We start from the raw sequence: 27518 nt of genomic DNA, 5'->3' as shown, positions 1-27518 counted from the left end.
TGCGTTCATAATGTATGGCAGGGGGGGAGGCAGGTGAAATTAAGGGGGATAGGGAAAAGTTTGGTAGGAAAAAGGGGGGTGGGCAATTTTTTATCAGAAAAATGGGAGGGGGGGGGATGCACAATTTTTGGAAGAAGCTACATGAGAAAAGAAAGTCAAACTATTTCATAACATGAACAGCATCATTACAGCTGGTTTTATATTAAAGTTTAATAACACAAAATACAGCCATAATAATAAAAATGTATAACAATGTGTACAATTTAGCCGCATTAGCAATTATAGTATTTAAAAGCCCATGGCAAGAACCAGAGGAAGCAAAAAAACCCTTGGTTTTTGAATTCGATATTTCATAAAGTGTAACAGCAATGTTACAGCTGGCAGAAGTTTATGAACTTCTGAGCTGGTTTATAAAACTTTCAAAATTTAACATTTCTAATGAATATATAACAAAACTGTGTACTTTGTCTGACTCAATAAAACCGGAGGACAATGCCAATTTTGTGAGAAATCCTTGGATGAGCAAAAAATTCAAGGGGATTCCTGCTCCTCAACCAGATTACACCAAACTCCCTAGGTTCAAGTCAATTACAAAGATGTGTTCGAGACGTCAGTGTTCCAAGATGAAAACAAGAACATTTTTCGTGAGGTAGATGATTTTCTTCCAAGAGCGCAACTTAAGAAAAAAATTTCTCTTGACGACATTCATTTAGAAGACCCGGACAGCATTAAAAAATTCTTCAATACATACATCGTTGAAGAAGATCATGTTAGATCCTACTTGAATCATCTTTTGTGTCTTTCAAAGGTCCAAAGAAATCCGCCAGCGAAAAAGAGATAAAGCTGAGGTCAATAGCAAACAATAGAGAGCCAGTTAGATTTACGTTCACGGCAAACGTGAAACGTCAGTTGATCAGTAAAAAAATTCTTTTAAGTTACTGAAAAAGAATCGCAAAAAAAGTCCAAGTAGTAGAAAAACAAAAGAGTTTTTGCGCTTGGTGAGAAGGTTTGTAAAAGGTAAACTAAAATACACGAAAACTATGAAAACGTGGTCACGTTTGCCGTTTGCGGGGAGAAAAAAAAGTCGATCTAACACTCTCTATTACAAAGATTATAACTGGAAAGAGTTAGCATTATCCCGTGAAAACTTAACGAAGTTCACTGTTAAAGAGTTACAAAAATACTTAAAGTACCACCAACTATCAATAAAAGGAGTCAAGAATGACAAAGTTTTGCGGATAATGGCGCACATCAACCTATCAAGTAATGACCCTATTGACAAGACTTTGCAGTATAACTCTATTTCACAGAATGAAGTGGAATATGAAGATAGTGAAGATGAAGATGGTGAAGATGATGATAGTGAAGATGATGATAGTGAAGACGAAAACGAAATAGTTGCTGCTATCGAAAGTGAATCAGAAGAAGAGGGAGATGCTGATATGGAAAGCCAAGATGAGTCTGAAGAGATTCCACTGCTATTATATACACTGGATCACGAGTAACCCGCTCTCGATTTGGGAGACAATCTAGGCCCAGTACTCGGTATCAGTAAGTATCGGTACTTTCTTGCATAGGTAAATAGCTTTATCGTTTGGTTATTCATTGAAAATAAGAAGTGGTATTAATAGGGGGGAGAGCATAAATTTTTAGCCTTGCTTCGGGGGGGATCGTCCCGGTCATTCCCCATTTCCCATTTCCCATTTCCTGTTTTAGTAACGACCCTGGTTTTGGAATGACGTAACCGGAAGCGCCTCACAGCTACTAGGGTTTTTTTTTTGTCTTTTGTTTACGGGAAATACCGGCCAGACAAAAATAGATCAGATGATGTCACGCTGCTGTCGCTCATGATATAAACGTATCACCGACGGTTAGCATTCACATTTGTACAGTTCGAATTTAGCGAAATAAGTCAAACTAAATTTCTTCGACCAAATATTTTATTTCTTCTTATTTTTCATACTTTTTACCAACATCTAATGACAATGGTGGCTGATGCGCTTGTGACTTCGCTTGATTCTCGTAAGCTCTATTTTCCCAAGTCCATCAGTTCTAGTTTAAAATGTGAGCGGTGCAAGAATCTTTTAAGAAAACCCAAGCAATCAACCTGTGGACACAGGTTCTGCCAGGAGTGCTATGGACAACTGGTAAAGTAAGTATATGCAAAGTTTGTTAGTGTTATATTCAAGGTGACCGGTATGCAAAACACGATAGTTTGATGAATTTTAATAATTTGCACTTGAATTTACAGTCACTCGAAAAATTTCAAATCTCATCCAATTTAAAATTGATCGAACAGTTACAAGATGGTTTCAAAATCTGCAAGATATATTTTTAAGAAGCTCTGGCTGTAGTTCAACGAGATTGAACCTAGATTGTTACTGCTACAACTACGAAAAAGGCTGCAAATGGCTTGGTCAACTACACGATTTAGAGGTTTGTAATTGTAGTACTATCATAACCGGGGAGACCTTATTGACGTGACGTGTTATAAGCTTGTGGCAGCGAGTGTGACAGTGCGACTTCCAAGTGACCTCACCAATGATACATTGTCTGGGGCTCTTAGAATGACGCTGTATTATCTTAGGATACCGGAAGTCATTAAGGGAATGAGGGAATAATTTTTAGAACTAGAATTTACGAAAATAATTCTTCCCGAGACCCTTCTCGTTAATGCTATTAGTTCTGATTTAAGTATTGTTTTTATAATACAGAAGCATGAGAAAAGGTGCGAATATTCACTCAAGCAATGTCCCAATCCTGGCTGTAATAAAATGTAGATGTAGATGTAGATGTAATGAAAATATAGAAAGAAGACATCTGGATGATCACGTGAAAAACACGTGCGACTTTAGACTGGTCGTGTGCGAGAACTGTGGTGCAAACGTGATTCATAGCAATGAAAAGGTAAGATTAACTTTCAAGTATTTGTTTATATTTTTTTATTATTCCAAAGGAGATCTACGTTCTCCTTTATGACGTCACACTTTAGCAACTGGTACTCCTGCTGTTCGCTAAGTTTGTTCGCTGTGGCTCGTTATGAACCATTATAATGTTGTTATTTTTAACGATAAAATAGGAAATAAAATGTTATTCTTTCTAAACAGCTGCACAATGAAAAATGCCCAAAGGTTGAGGTCCAGTGTACCAATGGATGTGGAGCAATGATAGCACGAGGAGATCTTGAGGAACACGTGACAAAACAATGTGTCAATGCACCGGTCGCCTGCGCATTTGAACAAGGTGGCTGTCATTTCAAAGTGAGTATAAAATGCCTCTCCTTCAGAAGATATCCATGAAAATAAGAAAGAAAGCATGCACATTGTTGAAAATAAAGATTAGAATATGTGGACCGCGTAGCACTTATGAAATACATGAAGATATAGAAATATAGATAAGTTATAGTGCTTGGGAACGAGGTTATTCCGGGCGAAAGCCCTTGGAATTAAATTAGGAAAAATTAATTTCCGACCTCGCTTTGAAAATAAAGATTAGTGTGATAGAGTTTTACAAAAGACGGCAATGGATATTTTTTATGAGAAAGAAATTATGTAAAAATTAGGTAAAAATCATGAAACTGATACAGACTAGTGCCAAAGAGAGTTCGACAAAAGGCAAAAGGTTGTGATTCTACTTCAAAAAAAATGGCAAAAAAGGTTTTCAGAGTAGTATGGGATTGGTTGAACCAACGCAGCATCCTTTATCAAACATAGTCTCACGCTGTTCGACTTTGTTTGATAAACGCCACATCGTTGGGTTCAACCAATCCCATACTACAATAAGCTATAGTTGGTACTTAGGTTACGCATGGTTGAGCCAACGCATCCATTTGTGTATAAGATATAACTCTATTATATATGGAATTGCAACGCAACGCTACCGAACGCGTGGAGTTAGAATATGAGATGCCTAAATATGAATGTAAGTTTTGTGGATATGCCTTTACTACTTATAGTTCTAAGGTCAATCATGAGAAGAAAGATGCATGCAAGCGTAAGCCTATTGGTTGCGTAAAGTGTAAAGCTAGATTTGTTAGTACTTTAGCGGCATCTAAGCATGCATGTGCGCAAGTTTTTCAATGCGAAAGATGTGAGAGGAAGTTTAAGAGAGCTAACGACCTAAGGATGCATGTGGAGAAGCAAACAAGACCCTGTCAGAAGATATACGAATGCTTCGAATGTGGGCATAAATGTAGGACGAGCACGCAAATGACTGTACACGTTAAGTACCAATGTAGAAATACTAGAAAGGTGCCTTTGAATGTGTGTAGGATATGTGACATGACTTTTGAGATTGATGAAGAATGTGGAAAGCACGAATCAAGTCATAGATGTGATAATATATAGATGGATGACTTAGAGGAACTTGACGAAGAACCTATTCAAGTACTTAGGAACCCACCACTAAGTTGTTGCAACCAAAAGATGTTAAATACAAGAAGATATTTCTGCTTTTTGCAACATCTGTGGACAAATAATATTTAATGCAGTGCCTTGTGCGACTCTAGACCAATATTACGCCAACGGCGGTAGGCGAAGGACTCCATACAAAAAAAATAAAGTACTTTCGAGAGTGGATGAACCACATACAGGGGCGTTATCCTGTTTATTTAGATGACAAGATTAAATCCAGGATACTACACCGCCTACGGGAGCCTACTATTAGTGCTATGCGTAAAGTGCTGAAGCAACTGAAGTTAAATTACCACAAGGATGTAGGAGTCGTCTTAGCGGAGGTTACACAGCAACGAATACCTGAAGTGGATATACATACGATGGCTAGCGCTGAAGCCGCGTTTGCTAAGTATGGCGAGGTAAGCTATTACCCCGATGTTATCTATGAGATATTTTACAAGATAAACCCGAACCATCCAATATTACCATGGATACCCAGTAGAGCGTTCTACAAAGAACCGGAAGCCTCCTGAACTACGCTCTAAGGAAATGTTTACATACATACATATACATACATATTTTATTGTACCAAAAAGTAAAATAGAACTAATACAATGTGTATATAACGAATTATAAGGTACAGGCTATCTGCAATAACCATGAGGCTAACCTAGGCAGACAGCTTGACATGAAAAATAATTGCAAATTTGGTACAGGAAGAGAATGAGTAAAATTATATAGTGCAAGAAAAAAAGAAAAAAAAATTACTTAAAAAAAAAACAAAAAACTAAGTATAAGTTAATAATCAATACTGACAAATACAATAAGAAAAAAACAAAAACAAAAACAAAAAAAAAATTAGACAAATAGGAAATGGATCAGTTCATTTTAGATTGTTACAATAAATAGAAAAAAGAAAATTTTTAGTAATTAACAAAATTTTGATCTATTAAGATTATCATTTCATAAGTTGGTATAGATAACACTTTTTTATTTTATTTTATTTTTTTTAATTAGAAGAAGAATAAGCCTGCAGTAATTTTTCTTTTAAGGATTTCTTGAACCTATCTTTGCTATATGGTTTTAAGCACTCCTCAACAGAATTCCAAACTTTAGCGCCAGCATATTTTATATTAAATTTTCCATAATTGGTTCTAATTTTTGGTAGGGAAAAAGAAGTTTTAGAAGCAAATCTTGTATTGTAAGAATGTTTCATGCTTACCGAGTGAAAAAATGACTTAAAGTAAATAGGTAAATTTCCAGAATAAAAATCATGCATAAAAACAGCAGTATGAAAGTAGACCAAGTCACAAAGCTTGAGAATTTTTAAATTAATGAAAATAGGATGAGTATGGGCATTGTAGTCAGCAAAGGTCATTAAACGTAGAACTTTCTTTTGGAGAATAAACAAAGGATCAAGTGTTGTGTTATAAGTGTGTCCCCACACTACAATACCATAGGTTAAATAAGGATATATTAAAGAATAATATATGTTAATTAGAATATCCAAATTGACATAATGGCGAGCCTTGGCTATTATTCCAATGCTGCGTTTTATTTTATTTGAAATAAATGAAATATGTGATTTCCAAGTAAGGTGGCTATTAATCATGACACCTAAATATTTAATTTGATACTCCCGCTGAAGAGGTTGATTATCTATCTGAAGCTGAACATCATATAACAATTTCTTTTGAGCTGGATGAAAAATAATAAAATTTGATTTTTCAATATTCAAGGAAAGTTTATTAGCACAAAGCCAGGTGTGCACATCAGATAATTGATTATTAATGATCAATTCTAGAGATTTTAAACTCTTATTAGCATAAAAAAGATTGCTGTCATCAGCAAATAAATGAAAAGAGAATTTATTGGATGATTTAGAGAAATCATTTATATACAAGAGAAAAAGAATGGGTCCAAGAACTGAACCTTGAGGAACACCACAAGATATAGGTAAAATTTCGGAACAGGTGCTTCCAAGAGAAGTAAATTGTCATCTATTATGGAGGTATGATTCAAACCATTTACCTGCTAACCCACGTATTCCATAATAATCTAGTTTTTGGAGTAAAAGTTGATGATTAACAGTATCAAAAGCTTTGCTAAGGTCAAGAAAAATTCCACAAGAATAGATGTTGTCTTCAATAGCATTTTGTATATTATCTGTTATGGAAAGAACAGCCTGTAAAGTGGAATGCTTTGGTCGAAAACCAAATTGCTTATGAGATAAAACAGCTTCTTTATTGACAAAGTTAATAAGTCTGTCAAACATAAGTTTTTCAAGAATTCTATTGAAAACTGAAAGAAGGGAAATAGGACGGTAGTTATTAACATTGACTTGAGAACCCTTTTTAAACACAGGAATGACCCTAGCTAATTTGAAACTTTCAGGAACAATTCCAGAAGAAAAAGAGTTATCAAAAATACGTTTAAGAGGTTTTGAGATAAGATGTTTAATAGATTTTAAAACTGCAACAGGTATACTGAAGGGCCCAGTGCTCTTTAAAGGGTTCAGTTTATCTATTTCATCCTCTATTTCTTTAAGTGTAACAGGAGTTAGAAAAATGCTGTTAAGTGACTTTTGAGGCAAATAACTCAATGGAGATACATTGCTTTTTGGGACTGAACTAGCAAGATTAGTACCAATATTAGTAAATAATTTATTTAAATGATTTGCTATACTCTTACAATCAGTTAACTCAACATTATTAGATGTTAGTAATTTAGAAGGCAGATTAGATAATCCATGTTTAAAACCAATAATATCTTTAATTCCTTTCCAAACGTTCTTAATATTAGTTCTATTGGATATAAAATAGTTATTATAATATCGAGTTTTTGATAATTTTATAAGGTGATTAAGCTTATTTCTGTATATTTTGAATTTATCAAAATAATACAAAGATTTGGTTTTAATATATTTCTTATACAGTTTATTTTTAATTTTAATTGATACTTTAATTCCTTTAGTTATCCATGGTTTACATAATTGCCTTACATCATTTTTACTAAGTTCCCTAATAGGAATATGCTTATTAACTACATTAGATAGTTTGGAATAAAAAATATCAAATAGCATAGAAGCATTAATGGTATGTTCAAATTCTTCAGTCCAATCAATAGCCTTAATTTCATCTAATAAATCAGCTTCATTAAATTTAGAGTAGTCTCTTCTAGATATTTTAATATTTTTTGGAAGAGCTGATAATTTATTTATAATTAGAAAATTTGGAAGATGGTCAGTTAAATCATAAACAATATTACCACTAACAGTATAGTGAGTTAATGAATTGAAGAATATATGATCTATTAGAGAAGCAGAATGATCGGTAATGCGAGTAGGTTGAAGTATATGAGGATTAAATGAATATGATTGAAGAGTGTTAAGGTAATTTTCAGTATCTGAATGGGAAGAGGATTTTAATAGATCAATGTTAAAATCCCCCATGATTACACAAAATTTGTTTTCTCTATTAATTTTATCAAGTGAACTTTCAAGATAATTAAAAAATACATCAAAGTTACTATGAGGATGCCTATAGATAACCCCACACACAATATTATGATGTAGATCACTTTCTACTTCAATCCATAGAGACTCAAATCCAGATTTAATAGAGCAAGAAAGATCACTTCTAAGGGAAGAAGATAATTTGTCAGAAACATAGAAAGCTGCACCACCTGCATGAGATAAGGTGGGCTGAGAAAAGAATTTATAACCATTAATAAAGTTATTAAATGGAATTCCAGGTGTGCTTTTAAGTCTGGTTTCAGTAAGACCAATAACAGAAAAATTATGATTTAGTTCCGAAAGCATATGTATAAAATTGTCAATGTTGGCATTTAGACTTCTGATGTTGGAGTGCAAAACCGAAAAACATTTACCAGAAATGCTACTTTCAATTTCGAGGTTTTCTGAAAAATCTTGGGTAGAATAATACTTAAAATTAGATTGAGTTGGAAGGTGAGAGTCAGGATCTAAATTATTCAAATCATATATATCATTAAATGAACTCAAGTGTTGTAATAAATCAGTTGAATGACACATAGAAAGTTGAACATCTAAGATTACTTAGCTTCATTCGTATAAGTTATCAATGTCTAGATCATTGGAGATCGTGACCACAGGACTAGATCCATCCTTCCTCAGCGATATTCTACCATTATTAGTCCATATATATTTATACTTTAGTTCTCTTCTTGCCTTGAGACATCGGTTGAATAGCATTTGGTTATGACGCGTCAGGCTCTCTGCAAGGTATATTTTCTGTGTTGGAAACCTTACAAGACCAATATCTCGGGTCGACTTGTCACGTAGATATTTTCTAGCTTGTAAAATTCATCACGAAGTTCGCGTCGTACGAATTTAACTATGATTGCAGGATCATAGTTCTTGTTTTTCTGTCCAGCTAAACGGTGGCTCACAGAAATATCATCTACTTCAATATTAACATCCACAAGATCACCAATTTTACGGACAATTTCGCTAGTGTCTTCATCGTCACTGACAGGAATCCCTCGAATTTCCAGGCAGTCCCGTCTTGAGTACTGACCAAGATTATTGCATTCCTCCTTAATTTGACTTAGTTCGTTTGATAGACGATGAAGTTGAGTGGATAAACAAGTATTTTCCATCTTGATTTGATGATTTTCAAGCTCGATCTTCTTCATTTTGGTATCAAACTCATCGTATTTCTTGCTTAGAAAATCAAGTGATCGTTCAAATTCTTCTAACTTTGAGACTTTCGCTTTAAGTTCGCGAAGGTCGCTAATTATTGGGCTTAATTTCTCATCAAGTAACTTAGAAAATGTGTTTATAGATTCTTGATCCATCAGAAAAGTAATTAAACAAAAAAAAGCTAAAGAAAATATCAAATTTAGAAAACCAAAACACTAAATTTGAAGAGCGCGGGAATCGACATCCTCCTTCCTCGACCGCTGACCAGTTTATTGAGCTAGCTTTTTTCTTAGATCTTCCATAGCTTGGGCATAGATTTTTTTTCTTGTCTCTTCTGTGAGATCCTTGACGACAGCCTCCTTTCTACGGATATTATCCTTTAGTTGCTCATATTTATTCTCTTCAGCTAAGATGAGTTTGAACTCTGCATCGCTAATTACCCTGTCTCTTAAGGCCTTCGATACTAAGTCTGAAATAGTATTAGACTTAGCCCGGGCTAGCGCTATGGTAGCATCGTGCTTAGAGACCTTCTTGGATAGACTCTTGACGATAGCCGTAGCTACTCCAGATATTATTCCACAAGCGCCACCGACTGATGCTATAGGTATGCCAACTATCACGCCAGGACCTGTCAATGACGTTGCTATGCCGCTTCCGGCTAGTACTACGGATAAGGTAAGTTTGAGCGTAGGCCCGACGGTATTTATTACCAAGGCTCTAGGATGTACAGCAATGCGGATTTGAGTCCTAAGCTGGTTAAGGAGATAGACTCTCAGCTAGCGAAGCATCCTAAGATTTTGCCGCCTGGTTATGTTGAACCTAAGTCCAACTGGTCAAATGAATTGCTGCTTGGTACTAGCACCTATCCAATACCTGCAATCCCATTTAATGAACATCCAAGCTTGGACCTAACGTTGAACATGCGGGTCTCTAGTGACCATTCATTTGTTGCTAAGGTGCGAGACATCTTCAGAGAAGTTCCTATAAACCATACCACCGCTAAGGAATCTCATGAATGGTTACGGGGTCCTAACATGCGATACTGGCCGCAGCAACTAAATTTTGCAGTTTGGTGCGCCACTAGCGGCTGCGGCGTAAATGTGAACTTGATGAAGACTTCGATATTCATGTTTCATTTCCACTTTACGATTGGGAGAATACTGCATGAGATGGGCGTTACTGCATTGCCAGGAGATGCTGCGTTTGATCCTAGAGATAACAAGTATACAATGTTCCTGCCTATAACAGGCTTTGCAAGGAGTTCGGCGTTGTGGGAAAAGACTTTAGATGCACTGCCGGTGCTAACAATGGTCTAGGTCACGTTTGGGCTTATTGGGGTATTGGTGGTCATGTGCTAAGTGATAAGGAAGTTAATGCATTGCAGCTACGATGGAACACGGGTTATCATAAAGTAACTTACGACAGTAGCACCTTCTTTGAACCAAATGCTAAGACCACTAAGGTAGTTAGAGACGGACCTCTGTTTAAAGACGAGGGCGGTAAGTATGCAGGGGCTAATCCATTGATTATTAAGATTACCAACGACGAGCACGCGAAACAATACTTCAATTTCATATCTAGCGCAGGTAAGGGACTAACTAGAGCTGGTCTTGCTAGGTTGAATCGTAGCAAAGAAGCTTACGTGTATTGTGTCCTTGGAGCTCAGGTAAACACCCGATCTAGCATAATCGGAAATAGTGGTGCCGCAGAAGAGACGCGAGCCGAAGTCTTAATCTTATTTGAAAGTTCAATCTTGGAGGGTGATATTAGCAAGGGCGTACAGCGCTACCAACTAGCTATACAAAATTCTAAGACAAGGTTGGACTATGCAGTAGCCCCAGGTTGTTGGTTGATGCCTAGTAATTTATCTATGAATACTGGCTCTGTAGTAGGATATAACAACAAACTCCAACGAGCTACTAAGGATATGAAGTTTGGGGTGAATGACGTGAACTCTGACACTCTCAAGGTAATTCCACACTTCGTATCCCCACCTAAAAAAGAACATATTGACAAGCCTAAGCCTAAGCCGAAGCATGTTCCCACGTTACCAACCATACCCGAAGATACCCATGGCTATGTCAGGACAGGGTTGGCGTTCGCGAGCATTGGTCTAGGTTATTATATATTGCGATGAACAACTCATACGTATCTGGAGTTGATTGTGTTTACACAGCTTACACTGGAGAAAGGAAATATACCCAAGCAGCCTGGGTCGACGTCACGGGGATGTCTGTAGATTTAAACTACTCTGGGAAGAAGTTAATTTTATGCAGTCTTTCTTTGGGAGCCGTTAGTAATGCAAACGTAGGATTTCGCTTTTGTGACGACAATGGCGCATTGCAGCCCATGCGCGCGAAGACGAACAACAGAGAGCCTACACATTTCTCAGTAGAGCCGCCAACGAATAGCGCTGAGAATCTTTCCGTTTGGACTTTTCACCTAGTTGCTGGCTGCCATGGGAAAGTAAAGCTTCAAATACGTGTAGATGACACTGGGAGCATTTGCATAAATAGCATAGAAAATCAAAGGGATACTATCTATAACCATATGACCATTAGCACTCTTACGGTGGTTAGTCTCTAAAATCTTTGATTTTACAATATATGAATCCGTATGTGAGGGAAACACATTACGCCCATCGCGTAGATGAAGAGGGATATGACGATGTTGCTTGGCATGACGTTGGAATGTGGGTTGAAGTCGGAGGCTTTGCGTTAATTATTTGCACCATTAGCATTAATGCAAACACGCATGCAAATGTGGGGTTTAGACTTATTGACGAAAATAATAAGCCTTTGCTTCCTTATCGAACTTCAACAAACACTAGGAAAGTTACCCATTTTTCAAAGGAGCCCTACACGAGGTCAGCTGAAGACCTAATGCCAGTGACTTTTCATATGCTAGCCAATTGTAAATATGCTAAGTTGCAAGTCACTTCTGATGATGGTAAGTTTGGGATAAATCGTATAGGTCGTAGGTCTGCTAATGCAGCCTGGAGTCATAAACCCATTTCTACCATGAGCGTGTCGCCGCTAGTCCCGAATTATAAGGGCGGCGCTAATACTGTCTTTCATTATTCTCAAAGCAGGACATCAAAGAAGCTTGATGATAAGGCTAAGATCTCACCCTCTTCAGGAGGACCATCCCGATAGCTACGACCAAGATCCAGATGTTATTTCCAACGAACTTCAACAGCTCCCCGCCTGTCTTTAGTACTAAGGAAAGTACACTACCCAATAGACCTGGAATGCTAGCTGCCATCTTTTTGCCTAGCGCCGTGAGGCCGTTGCCTACCGCCTTGACCCCTGCGCCCGTAGCTTTGAGCATGGAAATGATTACTCGTATTGTAGCGGCTAAGCCAGCTGCTAAGACAGTAGGGACCCCATATTTGATAAGCGCTCTCTTTATTTTTTCTTTAGTGGTAAGTCCTAGTTCTCGTTCTGAGGACTGAATCCTAGCTTCTAATTCAGCTTTGCGCTCTAGTAAGTCCTCTAGCTCTACTCTAGCGGCTTCACGTTCAGCATCGGTTTTAGTTTGGTTGTTGATTATCTCTTCCTTTTCCGTTATGTTATTTTCTAGGTCTCCTATTGCCTGCTTGGCCTGCCGCAACTGTTCTTCTAAGGTATTGATACGCTGGATCAATTGGCGGCGTTCTTCCTGAGCTCCTTCAAGAGCGATATTCAAACGTTTGACTTCCTCTTGGAATAGGTCAAGATGTTGTATGGCAAGCTCGAATGCCCTCCTTGCGGAGTTTTTTTCTTCCAGCGCTTTGTTGGCCTCCCTAAATAATGTGTCCCTTTCGGGGCCGTTGCGTAACTTCGAAAGTTGATCCTTTAGTGATCTAATCTCTGCGTTCTTTTCATCTAGCACCTGTTGCAACCTTTGCGATTCTCTTAGCGCTGCTTCTCTTTCGTTGATTATTCGTAGCCTTTCTAGCAGGCTTCCTGTGGCTCGTTGAAATCCCTGTAGCTTTTTTATGTCAGCTCTGATGTCTTCTTCCTGCGTGAACAGCGGCTGAGGCTTTGTCCATCTTCCTTTCGAGTCTTCCACGCTTGCGTAAACCTTGGCTCCCCTCATGGTTAGCTTAATTTCGTCTTCGTTGAAGGCTTCGTATGATTTGCGAAGCCTGGCTATGGCGTCGTGTATTTCATGCGGCTCTGCGTTTGCTTCCATGTAACTAGGAATCTGTTGATTATTTTCCCTCATGTATCTGGTCCTAGCAGCTTCGTACGTTTCCCGGCTACCAGAAAACAACCAGGGCTTGTCTATTTCTACATATTTGCTAAATTCTTCGTAATCTTCGGGGTCTAAGTCCGTGAATGACGTTTCCTCGGTGCCGCCTTCTTCGCCCGTGGGGTTTCCATCTTGGTCTACTAGAGGTATTTCTTCGCTCATATATATGATAAGCTCAAAGCTAGACCCAAACGTATTACCTAAGCAGGTTGGTGGACTAAAGGCAGAACGTACCTTTCACAGGGTTACCTTCACTCCTTGCAGCGCTAAGCCAGGGGAAACATTGTATGTAGGCGTACCTCCCTGACAGATAACCTAGTATTAGTCCCTGGTACGTTAGCGCTAAGGTTTGACCTAACGGTGCAGCCCAGTACCAAAGACAAGCGCTATGCCGTTAATAACGTAGGTAGGAACCTCGTGAACAAGATGAGAATTAAGTTTGCTGGGGAAACACTGTTAGATCTAAGCAGGTACAATTTGTATACAACCTACAAAGACCTATGGCTAACGGCCTTTGACCGTGCACAAAAAATAGAGCAGGGAATCGGAAGCGTCATCCTTCGTCAGCTTCGCGGCGATACTAACCCCGCGCCTACGGATTCTAGTGGCGCAACGGCAGTAGCCGATGCCACTAGGGTAAAGACAGCCTATGGAACTAAGTACGTAATCCCACTGGACTTTGAAGTGGTTACTAACCATGGTGCGTACTACCCCAGACAACTAAGCGAGTTACAGTTCGAAGTGACGTTAGCGGACACGACAAACATCTTAGGAGGAATGGACAGCGCAATCACTGGAGCCGTGGATCTCTATTCTGTCACTAACTTAGAACTACAGTACGAAACAGTGTACAGCGAGGAATCAGCCCGCAATGCTGACGCTGAATATAGCGCTGGGAAGGCATTCCTTTAAGACCACATAGTGATGTACAAGACATTTAGCTTCCTAGACAAGACTTACGAGGTTATCAACCAAAGCATTAACCTTCCTAGGCGCAGCTTGACGGGGTTGATGCTCGTGTTTGCTAAGCCCTACGAGGCGGGCAAGCGTGACAGCGAAGCCTTCCATAACCCCGGCATTACTAACGTAGGGGTAAATATCAATGGAGTACCTGACAAAGTCTACTCCCAGGGAATAAAGCCCGCGGACATCTACAGGGAGGCAATGCGCAAGTTTTGCGACCAGGTTAGTCCTAAGGAATTCTTCAAGGATAAGTATGCGCTGTGGATTGACATGCGCACTACTAACGACGAGGGCATGCATGGTCAGGGTCTGCGGTTGGTTAACACCCAGGATGGCATTACTTTGGAAATCAAGCGCACAAAGAATACTATCGCGGGTAACGGTAATAAAATAAACTGCTACATCTTCGTAGTCAGTGACGCACAGCTAAGCGTAGAAATGAATCAACTAAGGAGCGTAGCCTATTAGGCAAAAGATATCATGCTAATATAGAATGATCCGCGTGTTCAACTACAGTGACCTGCAACTAAAAGTTATCAACAACAATGGCGACCTGTACTTTAGAGCTAAAGATGTGGCTAAGGCTTTGGGGTACTTAGATCCTCGTAGGGCCGTAGCTACTCATGTTTCTGATAAGTACAAAGTAAAGCTGGAAGGGTAGGGCGAGTCGCCCTTACCTTAACACACAGCCGCATTCTTTGTACGTTAAGGAGCCAGTGCTGTATGAGTTGATATTTGGCTCTGAGCTTCCAGAAGCGGAAAAGTTTAAAGAGTGGGTATTTACAGAAGTGCTTCCTAGCATTAGAAAGACAGGAAGTTATCACCGCTACAACGAACATATGTTCAAGATAGAAAATGAATTCGACTTGCATAGGAAAACCGTCGGTTACCTACGCCGCTTTTACCCTGAGGTGCTCTTTATAGCAGGGCTAGGTGATTTGCAAGATACCAAGGAAAAAAGAATAAAGTCCTGGCAGAAGAGCTATTAGAAAGGCCAGCCGGACCTTATTATTACTAGCTGCCATAAGCACTACAATGGCCTATGCATCGAGTTCAAAACACCTAAGGGCACTGGCGTCGTTTCTGATGCACAGGAAGCTCTGCTGTATTGCTATAGGGACAACGGTTATAAAGTCCTAGTATGCAAGGACTATGACATTGCCACGCGGGAGATAACTAACTATTGCAGGGACCTTAGGCTCAAGTTCAGCGCATGTCCTAAGAAGTTTAAATCCAATGCCACGCTAAGGAGTCATTTAGAAGGCTTCCACAAGATCGAACCTATTCATTAGGCGTTCTACGCGGTCGTAATCGCCAGCGGCCTCTGCGGCTTCTAGCTGGCGCTGTTGCGCGTCCATCACGCAGTCAGTTTCCGCGGTAGGGCTTTCATCGCACGGCAACTCTGGAAAGCGCATTCCCTCTGGTGGCTCACTGGGCAAACACCCCAGGTGCCCTTCCTCTGCTCTAAGGCAGCGGCACTTAGGGCACTTTGTCATCCAGTAGTCCTGGTATTCCCAGGCAACACCAGCAAGGACGTCAAACTTATATTCGCTTTGGAAAAAGTCGCTTTATTTTTGTGCGCTCCTGAATCAGGGGTTCTTTACACGCAGTGGTCGTAGCATATAGCCTCATCCTCGAAGGTGTAGATGCGTTCACAACGAAATAGATGCCACGTCAAATCGCCACAGTAGCAAGGATTACACTTATGAACCTTTAATCCACGAGGCGTAGTAAAGGTTTTCTTACAGTTGCTGCACTTATTTTCCGCTGGTTCTTCCTTGGTGAATACGTTGTGTTCTAAGTGTTACTTAAGCATGTATCTAGTAGAAAAGACCTTGCCACAGTCGGGGCATTCTCTGTTATCGTCTCGTACCCTGCCGCATACGTTCCTGCTAAGATGGTAGTTTAACGTCTGCTTGGTAAAGAATTCCTTGTTGCAGTTTGGGCATGTCCTATCGTGGTCGGCGACCTTATCGCATACGCCTCTGCTAAGGTGGTAGTCTAATGTTTTCTTCCTACTAAACGCCTTCTTACACTTGTTGCTCTCCATATATACTACCATATATCTTATTCACAATATGTTAGCACAAGGGTAGGATTACTATGCGCAAGACTGGACCTATGGTAGCGTGTCAAAATACATATTCTAATTTATTATTTCTTGGTATATAGTAGATTACAATGCGCAAGACTGGACCTATGGTAGCGTGTCAACATACATATTCTAATTTATTATTTCTTAGTGCTCCCATTGCTATTTTTTAGATCTAAAAAAACTGAAAGTCAACAAATAGAGAGGGACGTAGAATATCTCTCACTTTAGTTCAAATGGTACTATATACCAAGAAATAATAAATTAGAATATGTATGTTGTGACGTTCCCTCACAGCCAGTCCTGTGCTTAGTAATCGCCCCTATCTATGGGCATACATAAAGAATAAAATCTAATCTGGTTGTGATTACGTTAGCACTCATCCAGTCCTAACATAGCCCTATTGCCTAGCGTGTCCAACCCTAGCCAGGTCAAAGCTCCAATATTCGTGGTCCTTGTCCTTAGTGGGCTTAAGACCATTGCTCCTAATGTGCGTGTAGTCTTCATTCCTTTGTAGCTTCTCTTTGAGCCGCGTTGGAGCCCATACTGTGTACAGCATCCTGTCATCGAGGACAGTGAGCTTCATGCTTTCGCCAATGCTGGTGCTTAGGACTTCGAAGCCCACGATGGCGTATATTTTCCCTACTTCTAGGTCTCTCCATTTAGTAATATCAGTTGCTTCTCTCAATGCGCTTTCAAATTCGGCCGTGGTAATCATTATATATTAGAATTTTTTAAACTCAATATCCCATAGGCCTTCATATCTGCTTTGCACTTGTGTCCTTCGAAGTCCTTCTCTTTGTACTTCTCATTGCAGTGCAAGCAGTGCATAACGTACTCTGGCTGGGCGACTATTAATACGTCTTCGTTGGGCATACTTCCTATGCAGTCCATCTATACTGGAGCCCTCATGAAATCTACCACTATGTCCTTAGCCCAATCTGCCAGTGTTATCAAAGCGCCAATGCGCCGCATAAACAGCTGATTATCCAACTGACCTTCGATATCCATGACTCTCTCTTCCATCTTTTCCCTCTTTAGTAGTTCCGTAGCGACTTTGTTTAGATCTATCTCTCGCTTGACTCCTACCACTTCATAGGTTTCCATCGCTTATACACAAGCACACATGAACCCTGAACATATTCCATGCAATGCCCTGATAGTGGGCCCCACGGGATGCGGCAAGACAAAGTTCGTGGTAGACAATCTTCTAGGGCCCTTCTTTAGGAAGTTCGATTACATTGCGTTGCTTTGCCCCACCTATGTTAGGAATAAATCCTGGGATGGCATCGGCACTAAAGACCCTGACTTCTTCGTGGATATCTTAGATCCCAATGAACTAAGCTCTCATTTGAAGTTCTGGCATTCGGCGTTCCCTAAGGATCTACAAACCCTTCTCATTTTGGACGATATTGCCTGCGGCGATGACGTGAAGCGGCGACGTGTCAGGGCGCCATGACAATATTAGCGTGTGGTTGCTTTCTCAGCAACTCACCAGCGTCAGCAAACCCTACCGCGAGAACATTGGCAGCTTAGTAGTCTTCTACACCCCTAGCAAGACTGACTTAGAAACCATACTCTCTGATTATGGTGGGGAAATCTCCAAGGAAGAATTACGACAATACATGGCTTATCTCAAGGCTAATCAACATTCTAAGTTGATCTTCTCTTTGAGGTATCCGTATCGTGTGGACCTAAGTATAGCATGAACATTGAAGATTTAGTTGAACCGCCCGCGCAACTCGGAGAAGATGACCTGAAAGAGCAGCTTAACATCCTAGTATCTGCAGGTAAGGCTAAAGAGATGGTAGGGAAAGCACTTACCCACGAGGATGTCAAGAAGCTCTCTGAAGAAGATGTTAAGAAATACCACAAGCGATATGAAGCTGCCCTCGCCGCAAAGACCACAGATGCCGTAGCGGATAGCGCTATCAAGTTAAGCACTAAATTGCTGGGATTTGTGCTGCCCATAGATGATGTCTTAGAACTTCAGAAAGATATCAGAGAAGACTATGTCATTGCTCAAGAACTTAAGATAACCTGTGGGTGGTTGTCTTTGAAGTGCGGTAAGTTAATGGCGGTAGCCAGTGTAGCCCTGCATGTGGCACAGCATATTAACCTAGAAGAACTTACGACAAGTTGGGCGGACTTTAAGAAGTCAAAGGAAGTACCTACCTTAGAACTTAAGGAAGTCATGTCAAGTCCTTAGTATAGATGTCTGACGTCGAAGAAAAGGGTCCTGAGAAGATAACCTAGGAGAAGAACCCAGGTCGCGTAGCCGCAGGGAAGCGCCTGGCAGAGTTGAATAATAAAAACAAGGAGAAGAAAACAAAGAAAGAGGAAGAGTCTGATCCTTTAGAAATTAACTGGGGATACGTCATAGGCGGTGCAGGAGTTGCAGTTGCTGGGATTAGTTTGTATATGCAATATAAAAAACCACCAGAAGTCAAATATGTACCCACGTACCCGTGCCTAAGAGTAGAATACCTGAAATGGAATAAGCTTCGTCACCACTAATATATGTCGTCGAAACTTGTTAAAAGTGTGGAAGAGGCTGCCGTCACTTCTTTAGTAGCAGCGATTGGATGCGTTGGTAAGAAAGCATTAAAGGAAACCTTCACCGGAGACCCTAGCTCTAACGTGATGAATTACGTAAAGATGACCGCTGCGGTCGCAGGCAGCATTGCGCTGAGGGATTACCTACAAAAAGAGAAGATCCTTCCTAGTATATGATTGCTTACGTAGCTGCATTCTTGGGAGGCATGCTTATTATATATGGCCTCGGTTGCGATAATGGTTGGTGGGGCAATCTTAAATGCGACAGCGTTCATAGGAGGGAGTTATCTAGCGAAGGCTTTAGGCACGAGCGACAGCGACCGCCTGAAGGAGCAAAAGAGACATGACTTAGCTTTGGAGCAATATCAGAAGGACGTCGCAGCGTGGCAAAAGAAGCGGCAACGAAATAGAGATTGGCTAGAACAGAATTACAAGGATAAGCTACAGGCGGATAAGAACTTTGAGAATACGGACTATGCATTCAAGCTCTACGCCCATACGCATCCTGACGTAGACCTGAAGAAGCCAGTCTTTAAATACACTCCTAGCACCAAGCAAAAAAATAATGAGCTGCTATACGTAGGCGTTGGCGGCTTAGCAATAGGCGCAGCTGCCGCGTATTTAATATAATGATTGTCTTCTTGGAGAGCGATAAGAATGAATTCACGGTTTATTTGAACCCTCCGATATGTGCCAGCAAGATCCGTCTCATTAGTTGCTCGCTGTACAGCAGTTGGTATAATTTGATCAATGGTATGGTCACTGTACATAAGGGAGGATCTAACTATCAAGGCAAAATGCTCCCGAATGGACATTACACCCCAATCACACTGGCAAAAGAATTAGCTAAACGCGGTTATACTCTCACTACAGGATTGCCCCATGAGATGACTCTCAAACATAATTTACCAAATAGTTATTCGGTAACCCTAGGAAAAGACGATGCATTGGGATCTTTGTTAGGCATCTCAGGCAAATCAATCACCAACACAGCAATTCCTGTGAAATGGAAAGTTCCAGCTAACTACGAAGTCCGTTGCAACCTAGTAAGCTCATACTTCGATGGAGGACCTAGTAATCTAATGTGCAAGTTCCCACCCAAGGGTAATCCATTTGACTTAGTAGAATATACTCCATTAGAGCTAACGTATGATCTGTCTTATAGCCTGGTGGAAAGCATCAGCATTGCCATAGGGGTAGATGGAGCTTCCGTGGACTTCAATGGCCGCAAGATCAATCTCGTCTTGGAATTAATATAATGGGTCGAACTGAGGAGAAACTCAAGAGAATTTATTATGGACCTCAAGGCTATTGGAGGGGAGCCTCGGCTATTAAGAAACTTGCCACCGCAGCTAGGGCTTCTGAAGACACGGCTAAGAACTGGTTGAAAAAACAGACCATCTGGCAGGTTTATCTTCCAGCCCCAAAGCACATACCTAGGACCAGCTTTACCGTAGATACACCGAACGACGTTCATCAGGCAGACCTGCTCTTCTTGCCGCACGACAAGGCAAAGAGAAAAACATACAAATATGCGCTGACCGTCGTGGATATCGCCAGCAGATACAAGGGCGCTGAGCCGCTGACCAGCAAGGATTCTGGGGAAGTCGCCAGTGCGCTTGCTAGGATTTACAAGCGTGCTTTGAAGTGGCCTAAGCTTGCTGCAAGTGGATGCGGGGACAGAGTTCATGGGTGCAGTCACTAAGACCTTGAAAGACCACGATGCTGAGATTAGGAGAGCGGCTGCAGAGTACCACAGAGGCCAAAGCGTAGTCGAGAAATTCAATCGCACCCTGGCCGAGCGCCTGTTTAGGTATCAGTATTGGAAAGAATTGGCAGGCAAAAGCAACAGGGAATGGGTGCAAAGATTACCAGATGTTATCACCGCGCTGAACGGCGAAGAAACAAGAGTGACAAGAATGAAACCAAAGGACGCGATAAAGAAAAAAGAAGTAAAGCACGAATCGTTCATTAAAAGTAGCAGAGTTGTCTTTCCCAAGGAAAAGAAACTAGGCAACGTCACGGTTCGATATCTTTATCAGCCTGGTGAATTGGAAGGCGGCAGTAAGAGAGCCACTGATCCTAATTGGTCCTTAGAAACTTATCAGATTCAAAGCGTGGTAGCTAAGAAGGATCAACCCATCTTGTATTATCTTCATGATGGTCCAAAGCGCGGGTTTGTTAAGGAGGAACTATTGATTGTTTCATAATGTCCAAAGGCTAACGTGTTTACGCCGTCTTCTAATATGTATCTCTTTCCGTCAAATGGAGATAGAGATACCTTCTCTTGAGTAATGTTATTTATTATATAAGTACTGAGATTTACATGTTCGCAAGCTATTTGATAAAAATCATATCACAAAAACGAGAAGCGATCCTATTGGCTATACATTTCTTCACTAGTGAAGAACATCGTATCAGCACTGTGATTGGCTATACGATATTTTTCACTAGTGAAAAAAATCGTATCGAGTTTTCCCGCGCTTCATGCAGAAAGTGTCAGCTTGCGTTTGAGTGTTTGCTGTCAAAAGTTCTTAAACATTGAAGATTGTTGCTCAAGATTTGCTCAAATCGACTCAATCACTGAGTTTATCGAGAGCCAGGAAAACGAAAACAATAGAAAAAAGACACAGAACGATGTGGCACTCCTAAGGGAATTTTTACAAACAAAAAGAGAGACGAGGGCTATAGAACAGATTCCTGCGAAAGAACTCAACGAATACCTCAGCGAATTCGTCCTCGGTGTCTGTAAGAAAAAACCAGCCAACGAAAACTACGAACCAAGCTCTCTACGGACTTTTATATCTAGTTTTGAACGATATCTAAAGAAGAAAAATTATGGGGTGAGCATCATCAAAGACGCTGACTTTGAACAGACACGAAAAGCTTTGCAATCAAAGCAACGAGAACTCAAACAGAAAGGAAAAGGAAGTATTATATTTTTCGTGTATTAGTCATTAGGTTATTTTTTGATTGGTTTTCACTTTAATATTGAACAAGTACACAAATCTGATCTAAGTATACTTATATTTACAAGTTTATCACACTATTAGAAAGAGACATTTCTATTTCAGTTAACCAATTGTTCGAGGTTCAATAATTTTTTTTCTCAACTCCAAGTTCAAAAAATCTTTACTTATGATATCTCAGTACTTCTAAAATAAATAAATGACATCATGGTTAGTTCACTTGAAGGCTCGAAGACTCGCTCGTTCGTTTGATTCTTCACAACTCGTGAATAAAAACCGTACGCGCTCACTAACCATGCAGTAATCTCTATTTATTCGATGACCATAGCTACGCAAGCTATTCATCTTATGCCGCATCCCTTCCTTAGTGCCTAATACATCTAAGTAGGACTTATGTACGAGGTCCTTCTTAACCACATTATTTTTCACTCCCTTAGCTTTCTTTTGTTCTACCTCACCTTTGTCATTTACTTCATGGTGAACGCTGTACATCTTGTGTCTCAGACCTACGTATTCAAATATGGCAAGCCCATGCATTTCATCTTTCATTTTGCCTATGACTTTCTTATTCTTAGAACTACGAAGGAAGTGGCCCTCGGGGTATTCGCTGGTGTCATATTCGTCAATGCCTTCCAAGGTATCTTTGTAAATATCTTCCGTTTGTATTTCCATGATCAAAGAGTCAGTGTCTGTGTAAAGCAATCTACATCGATCTCCGTATTTTACTTTGAGGTTGTCGTAGTAGAAACCATACATTAAGAGCTTGGATAAGTCCAAGACGCAAAACCCAGTGTAGACTGGCTTATTGAAGAATAAATTAGGTTTCTTCATGTGGATTACCCAGAAGTTTAACATTTGCACATAGCGCACATAGCCTGGCTTAGAAACGTAAGACTGTGCCTCTTCTTCAGTATTAGCTATCTTTATGCTCACGCGCTTGCGGATATTTTCCATCGTCTTTCCAAAGACACTGTTATTCATTAGCTTGAAGAGATCCTTTTCAAAGGCGTTTTTTGCCTCCATCCTTTTCTTAGTGTTAAAGTCGATGTAGGGTTTCATCCAAGGCTCTTGCGTAAATTCCAAGACCCGATGTATCTTCTTTAGTACTAAGCCATGCCTGAGGTAAAGCTACAAGTTTCGGTAATGAACTACATATTTGCGCTTGGGAAGAAAGCTCATTAATAGCTTTCTGTAGGATTTGTAATTTGGGCATAGGTCTTTTTGGTAGGGGCTTAGCATTTCGAAGGGTATCTCCTCATTGTTAGGCGCTAAGGGAAAGTCATTATGTAGATCGTGTAGCTCTGGTGGGTAATCTAAGTCCACTTCTAAGATGTAACCCTTTGGATTGTCTTCAGGTACGTCAAAATCCTCCCACCTAAGCTTCGTCCATTTGTTAGTCTTATCGTATTTCCACTTTCCTTCGTTCCATTTGAAGTCTCGCACTGGAAGATATTGCGACATTGCCCATCCGTAAAGGTTATTCGCATCCAAATAGTAAATATGGGTAGTTGGCTTCTCTGCGTCGCATTCCACCTTAGGATTATTAGCCTTTGCATGCCTCTTACTAGGACCGCAGACTCCACCGCGAATGCCTTTCTCTATGAACAAATGCATGTCATACTCCGTTAGTAAATTTTTAATGAGGCTTGGTCATCTTCAGCAGCGCGGACCAAGACAATCCAGGTGCAGTGTAAAAGTTAGCAGGGTCTAATCCATAGTAGGACATACACATTTTCCTAAACCATTGGAATACATCCGCTAAAAGCACTACGTCTGAGAGGAGGTAGATATCGTGGTAATCTCCCATGTTTTTGCAACCTCTCTTAGTCCATACGTCTTTTGCGTGTTGGTAGTCTTTGTCAGAAATACCACTTCGATCTAGGGTGGAATAGAAACATTCCTGTGGCGGAAGCTCCTCTTCAAATTTATCCTAAGAATCCATCCATTCGTATGGGTACACTCCCTTACGCTCTGATCCATATTTGTCTGAAATGGGCAGCTCTGTGGCATTCTTCACCAGGCTAGCAAGACCAGAATTCATAAACTGCTGAGGCTCTAGGAACTTTAAACCACCAATGGTAACTGACATATACTTCTCTTTGTTGTTTGGTATGCAGGATACCTGCTCTTCCTCAACTCCCTGTAGTAGCAAATGACTATTATATCCACGTAAGTTGTGAAAGAATACTGGAATGTTCATGTCAGGGTTTATGCGAAAGCTAGTATTACAACTCCAGTGTGCAACTCCCCTGAAGTTACCAGTAATATGGCAGTGGTCTCTAACTTTGTCCATGTAAAACTCTTCCACTATGGGCTTTTGGCAGCAAATGCAATGAGTACTAGGCTGGGTGCCTTTGGGAACGCGACCTTTCTTCTCATATCTACCACAACCCCATTGAGCTTCTCCGAGGTAAACACCCTCTTTGTTCCAGGCTTTCTTTGCTTTCCTACCATATCTTAGTAGGTTAGTATCGCATATGTGGCATGTCTTAGCTCGCTTGTATGCCTGCTCATCCCTAGGGGTAAATATCATGTGAATTTTCTTCCTTAGTTCAGCCCTTATCTTCGTTTCCTCCTCCCTTAGAGCAACTAAGAACTTACTAGCTACATCAGGACCTCTATAAATCTGCGGTTCTCCTGTGTGACCATCCTGGCGTACTACAATGTACCCATATCCACATAGCTCATGGGATGCTGTCCTCTCTGTATTGCCTCTCTTTTCTGCCTTAGGAACTATCAAAGATTCGAAGTCAGCGTAAATTACATAGGGTACTGGAAGCTGCTTTATCTGATCTTGGTAAAAGAACTCCTTCTTAGCAGGCATTTCTACGCGCGTAGCAACTTCAGCAACTCCAAGGCATATCTCAGAATGTTCCTAAAAGCTTCGCAGACGTAAATGGTAATAGACAACTGAAGCACATGTGCTTCTTACCACCATGCTTCGTCAAACGATAAAACAAGCGACTAGGATGCTTAACCCAGGAATAATGTCCTCCAAATGTATGGTAGGCTTCTTACTAAATCTCATCGGAACTATCACTTCTCCTTCTCTGCAGGAATAAACGTTTATCCTATGGTCATTCTGAACTTCGAACTTATTAATCTGCTCTAAAGTCACTGGAAATTCAATGCCATCCCAATTCAAATTGTCCGTTGGATACTTACTAACCCTGTTAGGATCTACCTTTGCTGGATATAACGCAAACCTTATTGCCCACATAAAACATTTATCGTCGTTGTTCTTCACGTTAACGATCGCCTTCTTTCTCTCTATCCAAGTAGGTAGTGGTACATAGCTCGCACCTTGCATCAAGATATACCTAGCGGTGTTAATTTCCATCCCTTGTACTTCCTGCACTGACCATCCCGATCCTTCCCTAGTATAGTTGGCTAGAGACTCTAGAATTCTCTCCTTACCTTCTTCAAGTAATGTATCAATATCGCTGGATTGTACAATAACCAAAGACTGTGGCCTTAGGGTAACATAGTTCTCTAATCCATTTTTCTCTAGGATTACATCAATCAATCGAATTGCTTGATTTAATAGCACCTAGCTCTTCTAGCTTACCCTCTAATACAGACTTCATCCTCTGCAATGACCTATCCCAAGATGCGCTCACGTCTATAGAACCATTCCCAGGTATGTTAACAGTACTAAAGTTGCGTTGCAATTCCATATATAATAGAATTATATCTTATACACAAATGGATGCGTTGGCTCAACCATGCGTAACCTAAGTACCAACTATAGCTTATTGTAGTATGGGATTGGTTGAACCCAACGATGTGGCGTTTATCAAACATACTCGAACAGCGTGAGACTATGTTTGATAAAGGATGCTGCGTTGGTTCAACCAATCCCATACTACTTTTCAGTCACGGATTTTTTCCTTTCGCTATAGTAGCAAAGAAACGGTAGCAAAAGTATGGGGTGGGGGGGGGGGGGGGGGGGAGGGGGGAATGAAGAAATTTATCGATAAAAAAGCTCTTCGATTCCCCAGCGACAATAATGTATTGATGGTTTTCAACCATTCCCAAGAGACAATTAAACAACAAAATACACGGCAGCCATGTAGGAGGATATAACAAAAGAGTTTATCGACAATTCTTTTGTTAAGTTCCTCTAACATGGCCGCCGTGAAAACCATCAATTGCCGGCCAGAAAATAAAATTTCAAATAATTGAGAAAACTTCAATTTTTGATGACATTACACTACATATAGTTACAAATATCATCAATCGGTTCATCAACAGTTCATATTCTCCATCTAAATTACTCTTTCGTTTAGTTACTAACCTTTATTTTGTTTGTTATTCCTAAAGGGATCACGAGGAGATGTCGAAGAACACGAGTCTACAGCAATACCACAACATATTCAGATACTAGGCGACCAGCAGAAGGAATCTTTTGAAAATATGCAGTAATTGAAGGGTAAAATCAAGAAGAGTGAGTCTAAGAAAGAGTATCTTGAATCACAAGTGATGGAAAGCAGAGAAGCCTTAGCATATACCAAACAAGACCTGCAGACCCAGGGAACAAAGATGGGGATCCTAGAAAAGAACATCACGAAACAAAAAGAAGAACTGGTAAAAATAAAAGAAATCCTAGATAATATTCAACAGTAAAAAGGCTCGGATACCGTAATAGAGTCTCAAATTGGGGAGATTATCTCGCTCTTAGAGAGTCAAGGAAAACGAATATCAGATCTTGAAGGACAATTGGTTCAAGATCGAGAGACGTCTGGACTGGGTACTAGCTATCTTGCTAAGAACTCGATGAGCAGCGGCAGACGGCTTGAGAGGAATGAGCACATTACCGCTCTGAGTGAAGCTAGGATCAATCAACATGACCGTAGACTACTGTCACGTAGGGAAAGTGGGGGAGTGATACTTTCCCAACGGACACAAGGATTCGGGTCGTTCTTCAGTTGCTTCCTTCTGCTTTATTTTCTGTTGCTTGTAGTACTTTACAATGAACTCATCTGAACTCTGGTTATGTCTCTTGACTAGCTGCTACTTCGCTGTGCTCTGTGCTATCAGCTCTTAATCGCTTACTCTCACTTACTCAACTGCCAACTGAACTGAACTCTGAATGAGCTCGTATTTAAGGGCTAAGCTTACGCAATGCCTCACATAACTGGTTTATACTAGGCCAAACTAGATTAGACCAGTTAGATCAAGTATGACGTAAGAGCTTGAGACAGGTGTTGACTTTAGGAAAAAGTACGAGCACTCAGTTCTAAGAGCTGACCCCGAAAATCTACCGATGATGTTCGCTAACTTTACTAGTATAGAGCGGATTTCACTAAAGATATTCTAAAATTATAAGTAAGATCATTCTGAAAAAGTGAACAGAAAAAGGCTTAGGAAGTAGTTATATATTTGTACAGTAAACAACCCTGCTCTTTTTCAGCACGCATGTACAAAGTTTTACATGATGAAAACCCGTTTTCACTGGAAAAGTACAGTAGATTTGCAGCTGTTGTTTACTAAAAAAAGTACTTCCCAGTTAGAAGTGTAAGGCCATGTCAATGAACAAACATCCTTGACCCTCAGGTTACTGAACAAGTCATTGGTCAATGACAAGTTGTCTATTGACGTGTCATTAAAATAAAGAGATTTCCTTA

The 27518-nt window shown here is 40.3% G+C and overlaps 2 protein-coding genes across 4 annotated transcripts; both read left to right on the top strand.

The window, feature by feature from the left end:
* The first annotated feature begins 838 nt into the window (after window positions 1-838).
* On the top strand, window positions 839-27518 carry LOC116308924 (TNF receptor-associated factor 3-like). Of its 3 annotated transcripts, XM_031719443.2 has the most exons (5): window positions 1533-2152; window positions 2300-2436; window positions 2715-2907; window positions 3108-3260; window positions 26215-27518. In XM_031719443.2, exons 3-5 carry the CDS (start codon window positions 2719-2721, stop codon window positions 26314-26316), a joined length of 444 nt encoding a protein of 147 aa, XP_031575303.2. In that variant the 5' UTR covers window positions 1533-2152; window positions 2300-2436; window positions 2715-2718; the 3' UTR covers window positions 26317-27518. The 3 variants fall into 3 exon arrangements, 1 of the variants encoding a protein (XP_031575303.2); XR_016120667.1 differs by lacking the exons at window positions 2715-2907; window positions 3108-3260; window positions 26215-27518 and having other exon boundaries at window positions 839-2152; window positions 2300-2430; XR_016120668.1 differs by lacking the exons at window positions 2715-2907; window positions 3108-3260; window positions 26215-27518 and having other exon boundaries at window positions 839-2152; window positions 2252-2430.
* Window positions 20542-21876, top strand: LOC148908337 (uncharacterized). Its single transcript, XM_089035190.1, has 2 exons — window positions 20542-21098; window positions 21483-21876. Exons 1-2 carry the CDS (start codon window positions 20611-20613, stop codon window positions 21874-21876), a joined length of 882 nt encoding a protein of 293 aa, XP_088891316.1. The 5' UTR covers window positions 20542-20610.

The sequence above is a fragment of the Actinia tenebrosa genome, unplaced genomic scaffold (genome assembly GCF_029948245.1).
Source record: "Actinia tenebrosa isolate PJP-AT-01 unplaced genomic scaffold, QUT_ActTen_1.0 PGA_scaffold3__52_contigs__length_22856419, whole genome shotgun sequence".
Taxonomy (NCBI): Eukaryota; Metazoa; Cnidaria; class Anthozoa; order Actiniaria; family Actiniidae; genus Actinia; species Actinia tenebrosa.
This window is presented reverse-complemented; position numbering and strand designations above follow the sequence as displayed.

Coding starts and splice junctions, on each gene's coding strand:
- LOC116308924 (XM_031719443.2), top strand. CDS start 2,719: ATGAGAAAAGGTGCGAATATTCACTCAAGCAATGTCCCAATCCTGGCT. Junction 2,908..3,107: donor TGATTCATAGCAATGAAAAG/GTAAGATTAACT, acceptor CTTTCTAAACAG/CTGCACAATGAAAAATGCCC. Junction 3,261..26,214: donor AAGGTGGCTGTCATTTCAAA/GTGAGTATAAAA, acceptor TTATTCCTAAAG/GGATCACGAGGAGATGTCGA.
- LOC148908337 (XM_089035190.1), top strand. CDS start 20,611: ATGGGTGCAGTCACTAAGACCTTGAAAGACCACGATGCTGAGATTAGG. Junction 21,099..21,482: donor CATGATGGTCCAAAGCGCGG/GTTTGTTAAGGA, acceptor TTGTTGCTCAAG/ATTTGCTCAAATCGACTCAA.